Below are 14,049 nucleotides of genomic sequence, written 5' to 3'. Positions count from 1 at the left end.
GTTAATTTATTAATAAATAATGCAAAATCAGGCATGGGCGTTTGGTCTAGCTTTTTTTATTTGGGGAAAGAGATAAATTGAGATTTTAGTAAATAACCCCATTAAACTTTTATCCCCTTCTCAAGCGCTAGTGATGTGTTCCTGTGACCCACTTGACTGTCACCAATCCAGGTTCTTGCATAAAATAAAAGAATTAGGACTGAAAGCAAACATTAGTGGGCAGAAACAAATTTTGAGGGCATACGTTAATATGATTATTATGAAATGTATTTATTACAAATTTCCAAATAGCCTATAGTCTGTCACTTACATTTTCAATGCCTAATGCTCTTGTACAGGAAAATAGGCACCATCAAACTCAATACCTCATTATTAGTCAGGATACACTTCAATCTGCAGGGTCAAGGATCTTATGAACATGTTGTGCCTTAATTTGATGACTACTTTTTGGCTCTCTAGAGTGAAGTATATTCTAAATATATTTATGACCACTACTAGTGGTGTTTGGCCTTTTATTTTCTATGAAAAATACAATTTAAAATCAGAATAACAGATAATACTTTTATATACACCTGCTAATATGAAGAGAAGGAATGCTTTGCGGACACAATAATCTGTGTTTACACTGTATTCAGATTCTGTTTTCTGTAAACTCAATGCAAGACATGCAATTCAGTGTGTGGGTAGCTAAGGAAGGTCACATTTTGTCTCATTCATTGCAGCCAGTTCTAGGGAACTCCTTGTACACCTGCTAACAGCTGCTGCTTAGGGACTACCTTAGGGAAACAAATGTACTGCTCTCACATTGCGCTTCAGACTTGTGCAGAACAGAATTTCGATTCCTTTGTAACCACACGACAGTAATGTTTGTTAAAGTTATCCCTTTGAAAGGCAATAAAACCAGATAGTCAAAGGCAGATGGCTTGTAATTCAGAAAATGTTAATTAGAAACCAACTTTTCCAGTATCTGTTCATTTAACTATTATAATCACAGCTTAACTTAAACTGAAGATTTATTTTTAGTGCTAAAACCCATTTATTACAAACTCTTTTCAGAATAATTCTCATTCTAAGAATTTATATGCATCTCAACCATTAAACGGTTTATTCCACTCTAATGTATGTGACAAACCTGTGTGAAGAACCATTGTTTCTCAATATGTTTGTACTTTAAATGTGTTATGGTGGGGTCTACCTACATGCATAGGAACATGTTGATACTGCATGTTTGTGCACACAAAGGACATTCTTACTTTTAAAGACATGCAGTTAGCTTTGGCAGTAGACAAGTGTAGATGATACTATGATCTTTCTTTACCCCTTACATTTCTCCTGAAAAGATACGGTAGAGTTAGCAACCGAGATGACTTATTGTATGCCTAGCATATAAATTAAATTTCCATCTAAACCTGTAGGTGGTGTTCCTTGACCAACACTTACTGGTCAAATGAGCAATATCTGCAACATGATACTTAGTGCTGCTGGCAGTCTCTGTGAGCCTACATGTGATACAAGGAAGCCAAAAGCATGGATGTCTTTCATGCTGCATCTGGCACACAAATCCCTTTTCATACCAAGCTAGATCTCCATTAATAATGGATACCTTCTGGAGCTGTGACATCAGCCATTTGGTCTTTGGCTCATTAATGCATTGGCTATGTTTGCTTAAAATACTAATTGGTTATTTATATGGCAGTGTATAGGGTATGGTATTTTGAGCTTTAAAGCAGGTGTGTATATAAGAGTTTTGGATAAATGGCATGAAATTGAGAATCTGTAATTTTTATAGGATTTTTATTTTTACATTTATATCTGATAATGTACATTTTTGATAACAGTGGCATATAAAAGAAAAGGCCATTATAAACAGGGAAGCACTTCTGTTTTAAATGATTTGCCCAGGTATGCCGAGCTGCAGTTTAGTGGGTTTAAACTTTACAATAGCTTCTTTAAAGAAACTGCATTCTTTCATGAATAGGATAAAAGGATAAAATAAATGCCACAGACTTTTAGCCCTTGGGCCAAATGATCAGATCACAATAAAGGTAAATGCAAGCCATTGAGTAGAGAACCGCATCAACGAACCGAAACGGTCCTCACTCTGACAGGCTTTTTAAACCTGGCTGGTATACGGCTAGCCATAGGTCGGGAAAACCCATTGTAGGGCCCCATACATCGTTAAATAAACTGCCAACTCAGTCTGAAGGGACCTGTGTATTGCCACCTTTAGCCCATACACTCACATAACTTTTACATCCTGTTTTTTGTATTATCATCGTTATTATCTTTTGTTTGCATAGCATCAACATTTTCTGCCGTGAGATACAAAAAACTAGGTAATAGCTGTAAACATTGTGACAGATACTTGTCAGTACAAATAGTGAGGGCTTACAACGGTTTACTAAAATTCATCATTACTAAATAGCAGAACTGCAGAACTGGGAGTTATTCTTAAGGACCATAAAAGGAAACTATACCCCCTTTTTTACATGAGCCCATTAATTTGGAAGGCTGCATAAATGAAACACTTATCTGAAATTTCAGAAATTATTCCAGAGCACAATGGAACAAGGTGCAGGAGTAGTTTCATTACAATGTGAACCTAAGAAATAAAATGGTTCATCAGAGTTCATGTTTTTCTTTCAGTCTCTGGAATCAGGTATGTATGTTTGAAAAAAATATAATTTATATTTATTTTTGAAAGCACAGATAGTGTTTCTACATAATACAACTGAATGAGTTCAAGTAGAAAAGGGAGTGTGTTTTCCCTTTAAGGAGAGGTAATCACATGGAAAAATAGAAGTTTAAATAATAATTAGAGCCAGATGAAACTATGTGCCATCACTGTTCACCCAAGCCAAACACCAGGAATGTGAACGGAAGTTAGCAAGCTGAAAATCATGAGTAATGAATGCAATCTAGCCAGGTTATTTCTGACTCAGAGGAACTGTTAGAAGAGTATAAAAGTGTGTGTAATTTGTGTGTATAGATATGAATATAATGCTATACTTTATTAGAGTAAAATTGCATCACTTTAGGTTATTTATTTTAATGTTTATTTTTTATTTCTCTACTTACTTGGGGGAGCTTTTTCTCAGTTATGTAGCTTAAAGGAGAAGGACAGTCCTTTCAAATTTGGGGGTGCCAAATGTTAGGCACCCCAAGTGAATTTATTTACTTACCTGAAACCCCGGGCCGTTGCTCCTGTCAGCAGAAACTTCACCAGCCCGGGGTTATACAAGTGAGCACAACAGAGCACTCCTCTTCCGGCTTCTTCATGCGGCTGCGCATTAGAGGGAAAAGCCGAACTTTAACTAAAAAGTCGGCTTTTTCATTCTACTGCACATGTGTCTGCCCCAGCAAATTTGAATAAAGAAGAAGCAGGAAGAGGATCGCTCTGTGGTGCTCGCTGGAATGACCCTAGGCCAGTGCAGTTTTCTGCTGATATTAGCACTGGCCCAGGGTTTCAGGTAAGTATATACATTCACTTGCTTTCTCCTTTAAAGGCTATTGTCAAATGGCTGATTAAATGCTACTGTGCATTATAAACTGAAGCATAAAACATGCTTTTTCTTTTTTTTCTTTAAAATGTAATATTTTTGCCAGAATATCAACCCAATCTGCAAACTTCCATCCGTCAAGTACAACTGTGCTAATATCCACAGGCCTATCCGTGTGCACACAGAGCAGATATTTGTGCAGAAATGCTAAAGCATGCTTTATAGCACAGCAATCCTATACTGGCAGGCAGATCCCCTGCTTCTCTGTACACAGGAGTATAGGGGTAGCAAGACAGCAGATCGTATTTTTTTTTTATGCTGGTGTATATGCGCCAGCTGAGAAAATGGCCTGTGTGCTAGTAGCCTTAATAGTATGTCTAAAATGCTCTTGTCTCAGACTGGTTGGCCCCAACGTAGCCTCCCACTGTTTTGGGAGCGGCCCAGGGGACATGGTCTATTGCTATTGCGAGTCGTGACAATAACAAATGTGCCCAATAATAGAATTTCTTCATGTAAATTAGCAGGAATAACCCCCACCTCAAACTTTTACAAGGGGCTACCATAGAACGCTTGGTAAATGTACTATAGAAATGTACAATATGACTAGATCATGCATATTTTTGATTTTTGCCTCGAACACAACTGGATATCACTCTTACCTTGTAAACCTTTTTTTCTGCATGTCAAGTCCCCCAAGTCCTCAGGAGTTGTACGGAGTTTATAGAAAAGCATGGTGTTGTTGATGGAATCTACCGTCTGTCTGGGATCGCATCTAACATCCAGAAACTACGGTGAGTTTATCTATGCACTGCTGCTGGTGCCATATGTATGGCACATCATTATTTTTCATGGCCGCTTCCATCCATGTGTGAATACAAATATGCAGAGAATTATTGTTCTGTGCAAAAGGCTGTGCTCTTACTTCCTAACATGAAACTGTATTCCTTTAGTGTTTCAAATCACACATTTTATAGAGGACAGTATTTAACATTGATAGTAATTCACAGCAAGTCGCTATATAATTTTTTTTTCTGGGAAATAAAAACAATATGCTGTGTCTCAAAACTTTGGCTTCAATTTAATCGAAATATCTTTCTTTTACTGGCCAGTCATGAATTTGACTCTGAACAGATTCCAGACCTAACTAAAGATGTGTACATCCAGGACATCCACTGTGTTGGCTCTCTCTGCAAACTATACTTCCGGGAACTCCCAAACCCTCTCCTCACATATCAATTGTATGAAAAATTCTCTGTAAGTATATACCAATATTCTGAGCTTTATAACAGCCCTTTGATGTTGATACCTAATCCTTCCTCTTTTGACATGTTCTTTTTCTAGTAAGGAGTTGCTAAATACTGATATTCTCTAAGGTAGTATTGTTTTGGACAAATGTTTTACTGCTGAAAAAGTTACTTGCATTTTATGGTTAGTTCCAAATTTTTTTGCAGCAAGAAATTTTTTGCCACCCACAAGTACCAAGTTTGCACCTTTTATTACATTACCCCTTAGAGGCATTGTTCAGTATAAAAATAAAAACTGGCTAAATAGGCTGTGCAAAATAAAAAATTTTTTCAAAAATGTAATCTATAAAGGCTGGAGTGACTTGATAGCCAGAACATTACTTCCTGCTTTGCAGCTCTCTTGGCTTCCACTGATTAGTTACCAGGCAGTAACCAATGAGTGACTTGAGGAGGGGTGGCACAAGGGTCAAAATGATTGCAAACACTGAACAGTTATGTCCTAAGTGGCCCCTCTTACTCGCTGACCAGAGTTAGAGAGCTACAAAGCAGGAAGTAGTGTTCTGTTCTATTTCCGCTCACTCCAGCCTTTATAGTATGTATGTTAGAAACTTTTTTTTTCATTTTGCACAGCCTTTATATTTACCCAGATTTTATGTTTACACTGAACTGTTCCTTTAAGGGTTGTGCATTGCTTAGCAATATATGATTCACATTATTGAACAAAACCTGTAAATGTAAAATATACAGTGCTTGGCTTGTCAGGTACAGACATAAACAATTCTAACAAGTATTTGGAAATGGTCGGTAGGGCCTTATATTTAACCACTTTGTCAATTATTTGACTCCCAATGCTGTGCCTACTCTTCTATCAGGATGCTGTGTCAGCGGCCTCCGATGAAGAGAGACTAGTGAAAATTCATGATGTTATCCAACAGCTTCCCCCACCTCATTACAGGTTAGTTCAGAAAGCCCAAAATGTGTGTGTTTTAAGTTGTTTGTGTTTATACTTTCACGTTTGATCAATGAACATACATCATAATATTAAAAACTCTTTTTTTTTTTTTTTTTAATAATGTACTATGACAAAAAATAGGCATTGGTAGTTTTTTATATGCTCTAGGTATTTTGTGTTAATTCATATTAAATATTTTGAAAGAAGAATGTCGCATCTAGAAAACTCATGCTAAAATATTTGCCTACAAATGTACATCTTTGTCAATGCTTCATGATATTATTGTAATATTTAGATGTAAGTTGCTTATAAATACACCATTTGACCATAATGTGCCAGCTTATTCTTGCCCATCTACCATAACAGCTTAGCCCTATTAGCCCTTGCTGATAAATTTTTGCATGTGATTACGTTTGCTGTTCATGCCACTTTGCTCACATGCATGTCACTGGGAATTCATAAGGCAACATGGGTAATAGGGCAGAGCAAAATTTTGCAAATGCCTGCAAGTTAAACTATTTAGGGGTACATTCATTTTCATGTAACATTTTTGCTAACCTGAGGGGAAAAAAACTGTAAATAACGTAAATATGCCTGGTTGGTAAGAAATTGCAGTCTAATACAGTTGCGCCTTTATCAAGACTTTCTTGCCCATGTAGCATTAAGGAATGTTTAGGAAAAAAGGTGATCATGAAAAGACATGATTTGTGAGGCCTTTCATCTACTGTTGTGACTGTATGTCTGCTTTTCATAATTCTGCATTCATAGGCACAATTTTCCTGTACTCAATTCCCCCCACCTCTCTGATTTAATTGGCAAAATAACTTGTTCTCTTTTGTATGTAATATGTTATTGTCACCGTTATTTTTGGGCATTATTATTATTATTTTGTAAGAAAAAGCAATCTTCAAACCTTAGCCCTAGCTGCTACTCTATTTCTGGAGTGCTCCTGTCATCAACATAGCCCTCTCAAGCATTGCTTGCTTATTGAGTATGACTTAATAACAGGCTAGTGGTTAGGGCAAGTGGCAGGCTGGTGGCCATAGGCTAATCTCTGTCCAGTGATATGGCAATTTGCAGAAACAGTCTGGTAAACAGGCCAAGGTCAGAATCAGTGAATCCAAAGAATGTCAACAAAGACAGGCAAAAACTCTGGACCAGACTGGCACAGAAGTGCTTAATGTTGGAGCACAGTATAAGCTTGACTGATTTATATAAGCCCTTGATTGTATTACAGCCCAAAACTTGCCTTAAAGGGATTTCAAAATGAATCAGTTAATAGTGCTGCTCCAGCAGAATTCTGAAATCTGACATGAGGCTAGACATTTTGTCAATTTCCCAGCTGCCCCTGGTCATGTGACTTGTGCCTGCACTTTAGGAGAGAAATGCTTTCTGGCAGGCTGCTGTTTTTCCTTCTCAATGTAACTGAATGCGTCTCAGTGGGACATGGGTTTTTACTATTGAGTGTTGTTCTTAGATCTACCAGGCAGGTGTTATCTTGTGTTAGGGAGCTGTTATCTGGTTACCTTCCCATTGTTCTTTTGTTTGGCTGCTGGGGGGGAGGAAAGGGAGGGGGTGATATCACTCCAACTTGCAGTACAGCAGTAAAGAGTGATTGAAGTTTACCAGAGCACAAATCACATGACTTGGGGCAGCTGGGAAATTGACAATATGTCTAGCCCCATGTCAGATTTCAAAATTGAATATAAATAAATCTGTTTGCTCTTTTGAGAAATGGATTTCAGTGCAGAATTCTGCTGGAGCAGAATTTTTTTTTTCCCATGACAGTATCTCTTTAAGGAAACTGGTTAGATTCAACTGAGATGTAGAAGCTCTTTGCAAAGGCAACCTCATAAACATTCCTGTACCTCTGTAGGGATATGCGATAGCCAGCCTCTACACAGTTTTGCCTTCAAACCAAGCAAGTCTTGTAGCAACTAACCTTCTGATTGAGAAGGTGTCCAAAAAACTTAAAGATTTTAAACATATAACATATTCTAACTTAATCCACATATTGAAAACCCAGTACTTAATATCCAGCGGCATTTTGGGGTTTTTTTCAGTGAATTGAGGATATTTCTTATTTAGAGTCATGATTGTAAGGGTTTATTAACATGGATAACTTTATGAATACCATAAATCTCTTCATAAAGCAAGTCCTGTGTTTGGCATATGTTATGATTTGGTTGTGTACATTGTGCAATTTTGTCAGTTTTACTCATACATAATTATACCTCTTTATAATATTATAATAAAAATAATTATATATTGATCAATTTATGAACTGCGTTTTTAAACCACACCAATCGAGAGACCTAGCAGTCATATTGACACTAAAAGATGTAGTTTTGTTCTTAGCTCTGTTCTTCTGCCGTTCTTCACTGTTTTTCATTGTTTTGCCATGACATTAACCCGTTCCTCACTGCAGTGGGAGCAGTTCAAAATGAACGTTTTTAAATGATACTGTTACCAGGTTAAGAGATTTATTTTCAACAGCTCTGAACTGATCCAGAATAGTGACTCCGGATCAGTTCAGGTTCGTACAGTTCTATGGTATATGTTTGAGTGTCAACATGTGGGTTGCGCTGGTTCTCATTTATACAGGTATGGGACCTGTTGTTCAGAATGCTAAATGTTTGGAGTATTTTTGTAATTTGAATAACAACACTATAAACCTAATAATAAAAATCAATATTTGATTACAATGAAGTCTATGGGAGATGGCCTTCCTGTAATTCAGAGCTTTCTGGATAATGGGTTCCTAGATAACAGATCATATAGCTTTTGAATTTTAGATCATTAGTGTCTATTTCACTTTTTTTCTTAGAACACTGGAGTTCCTTATGCGGCACTTATCAAGACTTGCAACATACTGCTCCATCACCAATATGCACACTAAGAATTTGGCAATCGTTTGGGCCCCCAACCTGCTCCGGTATAGTACCAAATCTTCCTAGTATTCAGTAGTGAAAGCTTTACATACACCTCTGCTGATCTTTTTTCTCTTTTAATGTGACTTTAAAAAAACATGAAATTGAAATATGCTGTTGGCATAAGTATTCAATCTTGGCACACTGATATTTTGTAGAGACATGTTTTGAAGTAATAACAAGTCTTGGGGTAAGTATCAGCACTTCCCAAAAATCATTCCTAAACAGTATTCAAATACATACCCAAAATGACTTCAAGCTGAATTTTTCTCTTCTTCAAAAGGTTTCTATAGAACGTTTGAAAACATTGAGGACTGCATTATTATCAAGCAGCATATTTCTGTTTTTTTCTTTTTTTCGAGCACAAAATTAGTTAAACTAATTTTAAGCCTCTGCTTTGAAATTAAAAATATCACAGGGAACAACATTTCAGTGTAGGATTTGTTATTCTACAAAATGCCTTAATACTTTTGCAAGGCGCAATATACGTGCATTATTCGCTTACCTCCAAATATACTGGGCAAGCAGAATAGCGATTATGACTGGTCAGCATCTCTGTGAATAAAGAAGCTAACCTATAACCGGCTGTTTTCCAACTTGAGTTATTTTTATTTTTAGGTCAAAACAGATTGAGTCTGCATGTTTCAGTGGTACTGCAGCTTTCATGGAAGTACGCATACAGTCTGTGGTAGTAGAATTTATCCTAAACCATGTGGAGGTTCTCTTTAGTGCTAAGCTTAGTTCTGTGATACGGGAAGGAGCAGGTAAGTACTTCTTAAATATTAGATAAAATGTATATAGGCTTGCAAAACTATTTTTCTCATATTGCTTGATAGAGCTTCATTTTAACCATTTGCTTTAGCCATTTGGTCTATGAATCTGGTTTTAGGTATAATTATGGTTATTCAAGATTTTAGGCTCTAAATATAGCTAAATATATCTGTTAGTCTTCATGAATGACCAATTTGTCTTGTGTCGTGATCAGTGGTGAAGGAAACATAAGAATATAAGATCACATACAATTTTAATAAGTTGTCATATATTTGTTAGTTGCATTATATGCATTTAAATTCTAGTTCAAATATGTATTGGAAATTTCAAGATAACACAAGACATTTAATTGATGCAGTGCATGACAAGTATAGACATCTATAAAACCTTTGTTTCATAGTAGGGCCTTCCTCTTATTGTCTACTTACCAGTCAGACACAACTTTTGTTTTTCACTTTAGAGTCGTGTGAGTACGGTTTGCTTTGTACATTTTTATAAATAAATAAATATATATATATATATATATATATATATATATATATATATATATATATATATATATATATATATATATGCTATGAATATCCTGTAAATTATATCTTTATAAAATCTGCTTAGCGATGTCATCAGTTATAATCAAAGGAGCTTAGTGATGTCATTTCTGTCACATGACTTACTGTATTATATTAAATAAAGTACACCCTTTTGCAAAATATGAGTATATTAGAAGTCTCCTCTAAATTTCATGACCTGTATAAAAACACTATTTTATATGGTCATGGAACGCCTCGGTAACTTATAATATCCATATATTTTACATTACCGATTGTTATTATTTTAGATATAATAATAATAAGCAGTCTATAGAATCCAGGTTGCTGCCTAAACATGAAATAACTTGCAGTTCAGAGTAGCTTAAGTTGCTAAACAACCTCACCCTGGACAGAATGAGATGCAATATAAACTACCTATAGTATAAGACTAGGTTTTCCCTACAAGAGAAGCAAGTTTATGTCAGCAGTGTAAACATTACACTATTCATATATCCGCTTATAGTAATGCTTAGAAAATGTCAGGTTCCATTTTTGTTTTTCCTGTTCTACTTGCTGCTTTTGTAATATAGCCAAGCAGTTTCTTAATTCTGTTGAGTGATGTTTGTCTTCCCTGATGCTTAAAGGGATACTGTCTTGGGAAAAAAAATGTTTTTCAAAATGAATCAGTTAATAGTGCTGCTCCAGCAGAATTCTGCACTGAAATCCATTTCTCCATTTTCACAAGTCACATGACATGGGGCAGCTGAGAAATTGACAAAATGTCTAGCCCCATGTCAGATTTCAAAATTGGATATCTGTTTGCTCTTTTGAGAAATGTATTTCAGTGCAGAATTCTGCTGGAGTAGCACTATTAACTGATGTGTTTTGGAAAAAAAAACATGTTTTCCCATGACAGTATCCCTTTAAGCATTAGCTGTAGTGCTTCAGTTATATCCTAGTCTGCCCCATTCTCGCAAGATAGTTTCTTGAGTGAATAAATATATCAAAAGTTAGACTTCACATGCAGGAAGAAAGTTATTTGCAAGCTCATAATCCAACTACTCTATTAACCACACTGCATTCTATTGAATATTGTGCACTTTTATGTTGATTTTTTGTATAAAGAAATGGGTTGTGTATGTTGCCACAAACTAGATTTTCTATTTTTAGGTCACACTTCTTTGTCCCGACCCAAGTCGCTGTTGGTGTCTTCTCCATCTACAAAGCTACTTAGTCTTGAAGAGGCTCAAGCAAGGACACAGGCACAAATCAATTCCCCTGTTGTGGGTGACAGCAGGTACATTGAGGTGGGCGAGGGACCAGCTGCTTTGCAGGGCAGATTCCACACTGTAATAGACTTCCCTTCTGAAAGGTACGGTTGCTTGTTTTCTAGTATGCTAGATTAAACTGATTATGATTGGTTTTATTTTTTAAATAACAGTTTATGATAACCATATGCATCTAAATGCAAGTGATTTGGTAGGAAATAAGTAATGTGTACATTCTTCTGTTATAGACTCCCTAGAGCTTGTTCCCAGCTTTTCAGTGTTTGTATTTTGGGATAGGATCAACCTTCAGATTTATTAAAATAGTACAGGGCTCCCTGTTTACATTGCCTGCTTGAAGTCAGGCTTCCAAGCATGCTGGGGTATAAATGAATTTCTTATTATTGGGTGCACGCTTAACTCCCCAGCCTAAAGTTATTTATCTCAAAAGATTATGAACACTTGATTCTGCAACCCGATTTTACAAATGTAGGGACACTGGAAAACTTGAGTTATTATTTTATGAAAAATATATGCTCATCTTAAATTTGATGCCAACAACATGTTTCAAAAAAGTTAGGGCAAAAATGTCTGGAAAAGTTGTGCAGTGTTAAAAAAGAGTGTGTCCCATAGAGTCTGGGCCTCTCAGAAGTAAAGAAGGTACAGCACTCTATAATACACTGCACGGGCACATTTTGCAACAATTGAAGAATAACACTCCTCAACTATAAGATTGCAAAGTATTTGGGAAATTTTATTATCTACATTACATAATAACATTAAAAGATTCAGAGAAATCTCTGTGTGCAAGGCTAAAATACAATATTGGATGTCAGTTATCTTTGGGCCATCAGGCAGCACTGCAGAAAAACAGACCTAATTCTGTAGTGGAAATCACTGCATGGCCTCAGGAATACTTCCAAAAACCATTGTTCATGAACTTGGTTCCTCACTGCATCCATGTATGCAAGTTAAAATTCTACCATGCAATGGTGATGCCTTCTCTGGGCCCAAGCTCCTCGAAGATGGATTGAGTTGAAGTGGAAAACTGTCTTGTGATCTGACAAATCAAATTGGAAATCATGGACACCATGTCTTCTGGGTAAAACACAAGAAGGACTGTCTGGCTTATGGCATAGGTAACTTGCACGTCTGGGAGGGCACCATTAATGCTGAATGATAACTACAGCTTTTGGAGCAACATATGCTATCATCCAGATGTCTTTTTCAGGGAAAGCCTTGCTTATTTCACCAAGATAATGCGAAACTGTAATCTGAATGTATTACAACTGCATGGTTCTGTAGTAATAGAGTCGGGGTGCACACTGACCTAAAATTTACCTAAACCTGACCTAAAACTGACCTGTCTGCAGACCAGGCCTGTCACCCATTGAAAACATTTGGTACGTTATGAAATGTAAAACACAATGAAGCAGAGACCCTGAATGGCTGAGCACTCGAAATCCTACAAGGGTATTCCTTAGATTATTTTCTGATGAAACAAGTTAATTCCTATGTGCTGCTCATGTTTTTCACATCTATAGTGAGTAGATTTAGTCGTAGTGCAAAAAAACCCCAATAATAGTATGTCCTTAAACATTTGTTGTAAGTACAAAGAATGTTCCGCATGCACATCATTTCCTTCTTCAGTGAATTTTAAATCGAATTTAGCTCTATCACAGTCACACTGCATCTCATTACTAACAAAGGGCAACATTTGCAGCAGGGCATTACCCCATAATTATTGGTGTTTATCAGTCTATAGGAAAAAAAAAAAGAATGAAATCTCTCATTGTTATTGGTTACTGTGCTGGTGCAGATATATCCAATATTAGTAAATAATCCCCACTAGGGTCCGTTTCAGCATGAGCACTTTACACTAATTGCCTGTTTGGGCTGTGGGAGGGAAATTGAAAACTGCAAGAGCTGTCTGCCTGCTCTAAAAGTCTCCTTGACATTGTTACTGCTTATCTGCTTATACAACATTTGTCTGCAACTCTGTTGAACAAAAGATCTTGCTGTTTATTGAACAAATACGATTGGTTGCTTATGTTGTTGTGACATGATTTGCAACACTGTGCAAAGTCCATGGTGCAGCAATAAACCTACTACACTTTCGTATTGTTTTGCCCTCCCCCTTGACCTATTAGAAGGCTCACAAAACAAGATAAATACTCTGAGGTTATTACATCATTCAGTTACCTTGTTATGTAAGTAGACCGTGCAGGGGATCAATATAGCTAGGGATCATATTTGCAATGGGCAAACACAGTTGCCAGAAGTGAACTGTCTGTAACAACAAATATATAGTCCAAAGAATTGTTTTCTGTTGCATACACAAATGTAGTAAAAAATTAACCTAAATTGACAATACTGAATGTCAATTTGCAGAATTATAGAACCATAATAGTTAAGGCTCCATGCATGGATCTGATTTTAGCAGCTTCTCTTTCTTCTTTTGTTTCATAAACCTTTATTACCTTCTATTTTGTTTTTATTTTTCTTAGAAAAAGACCACCAAGTAAAATGAAAAAATCTCCTGTTGGAAGCTGGCGTTCTTTTTTTAACATAGGCAAATCTTCGTCTTCATCATCCATGTCTAAACGCAAACTACAGCGAAATCCAAGTGAGCCTTTGGAAATGAAGTCCATGGCATTTGCAGGTAATTTGCAGCTATTAATTCACAAGGGTAATTCTGACTTGTGGCATATTTACTTCACAAGATTTTAAGGCTACAACAAAAATATATCCATGCTATAACCATTCAGAGGAACTATGATAGGACTCCACTACACTTCTTGATCCCCCCCCCCCCACCACAGATGCTAGGTCTGCTTTTTCTACTATCACTGTT

The 14,049-nt window shown here is 36.5% G+C and overlaps 1 protein-coding gene across 9 annotated transcripts in view; it reads left to right on the top strand.

Moving 5' to 3' along the window:
• The window catches only part of arhgap32.L (Rho GTPase activating protein 32 L homeolog), a 207,277-nt gene that overhangs the window by 181,742 nt on the left and 11,486 nt on the right, over nucleotides 1-14,049 (top strand). For all 9 annotated transcript variants that reach the window (XM_041568469.1, XM_041568468.1, XM_018224473.2 and 6 more), the window contains 7 exon segments: nucleotides 4,189-4,291; nucleotides 4,610-4,754; nucleotides 5,617-5,699; nucleotides 8,524-8,631; nucleotides 9,245-9,390; nucleotides 11,101-11,302; nucleotides 13,703-13,857. In XM_041568469.1, coding sequence (XP_041424403.1) covers nucleotides 4,189-4,291; nucleotides 4,610-4,754; nucleotides 5,617-5,699; nucleotides 8,524-8,631; nucleotides 9,245-9,390; nucleotides 11,101-11,302; nucleotides 13,703-13,857 — 942 coding nt within the window.

Source organism: Xenopus laevis, chromosome 7L (genome assembly GCF_017654675.1).
Source record: "Xenopus laevis strain J_2021 chromosome 7L, Xenopus_laevis_v10.1, whole genome shotgun sequence".
Classification (NCBI taxonomy): Eukaryota; Metazoa; Chordata; class Amphibia; order Anura; family Pipidae; genus Xenopus; species Xenopus laevis.
The sequence above is the reverse complement of the archived record's forward strand: the minus strand, read 5'-3'. Positions and strand labels throughout refer to the sequence as shown.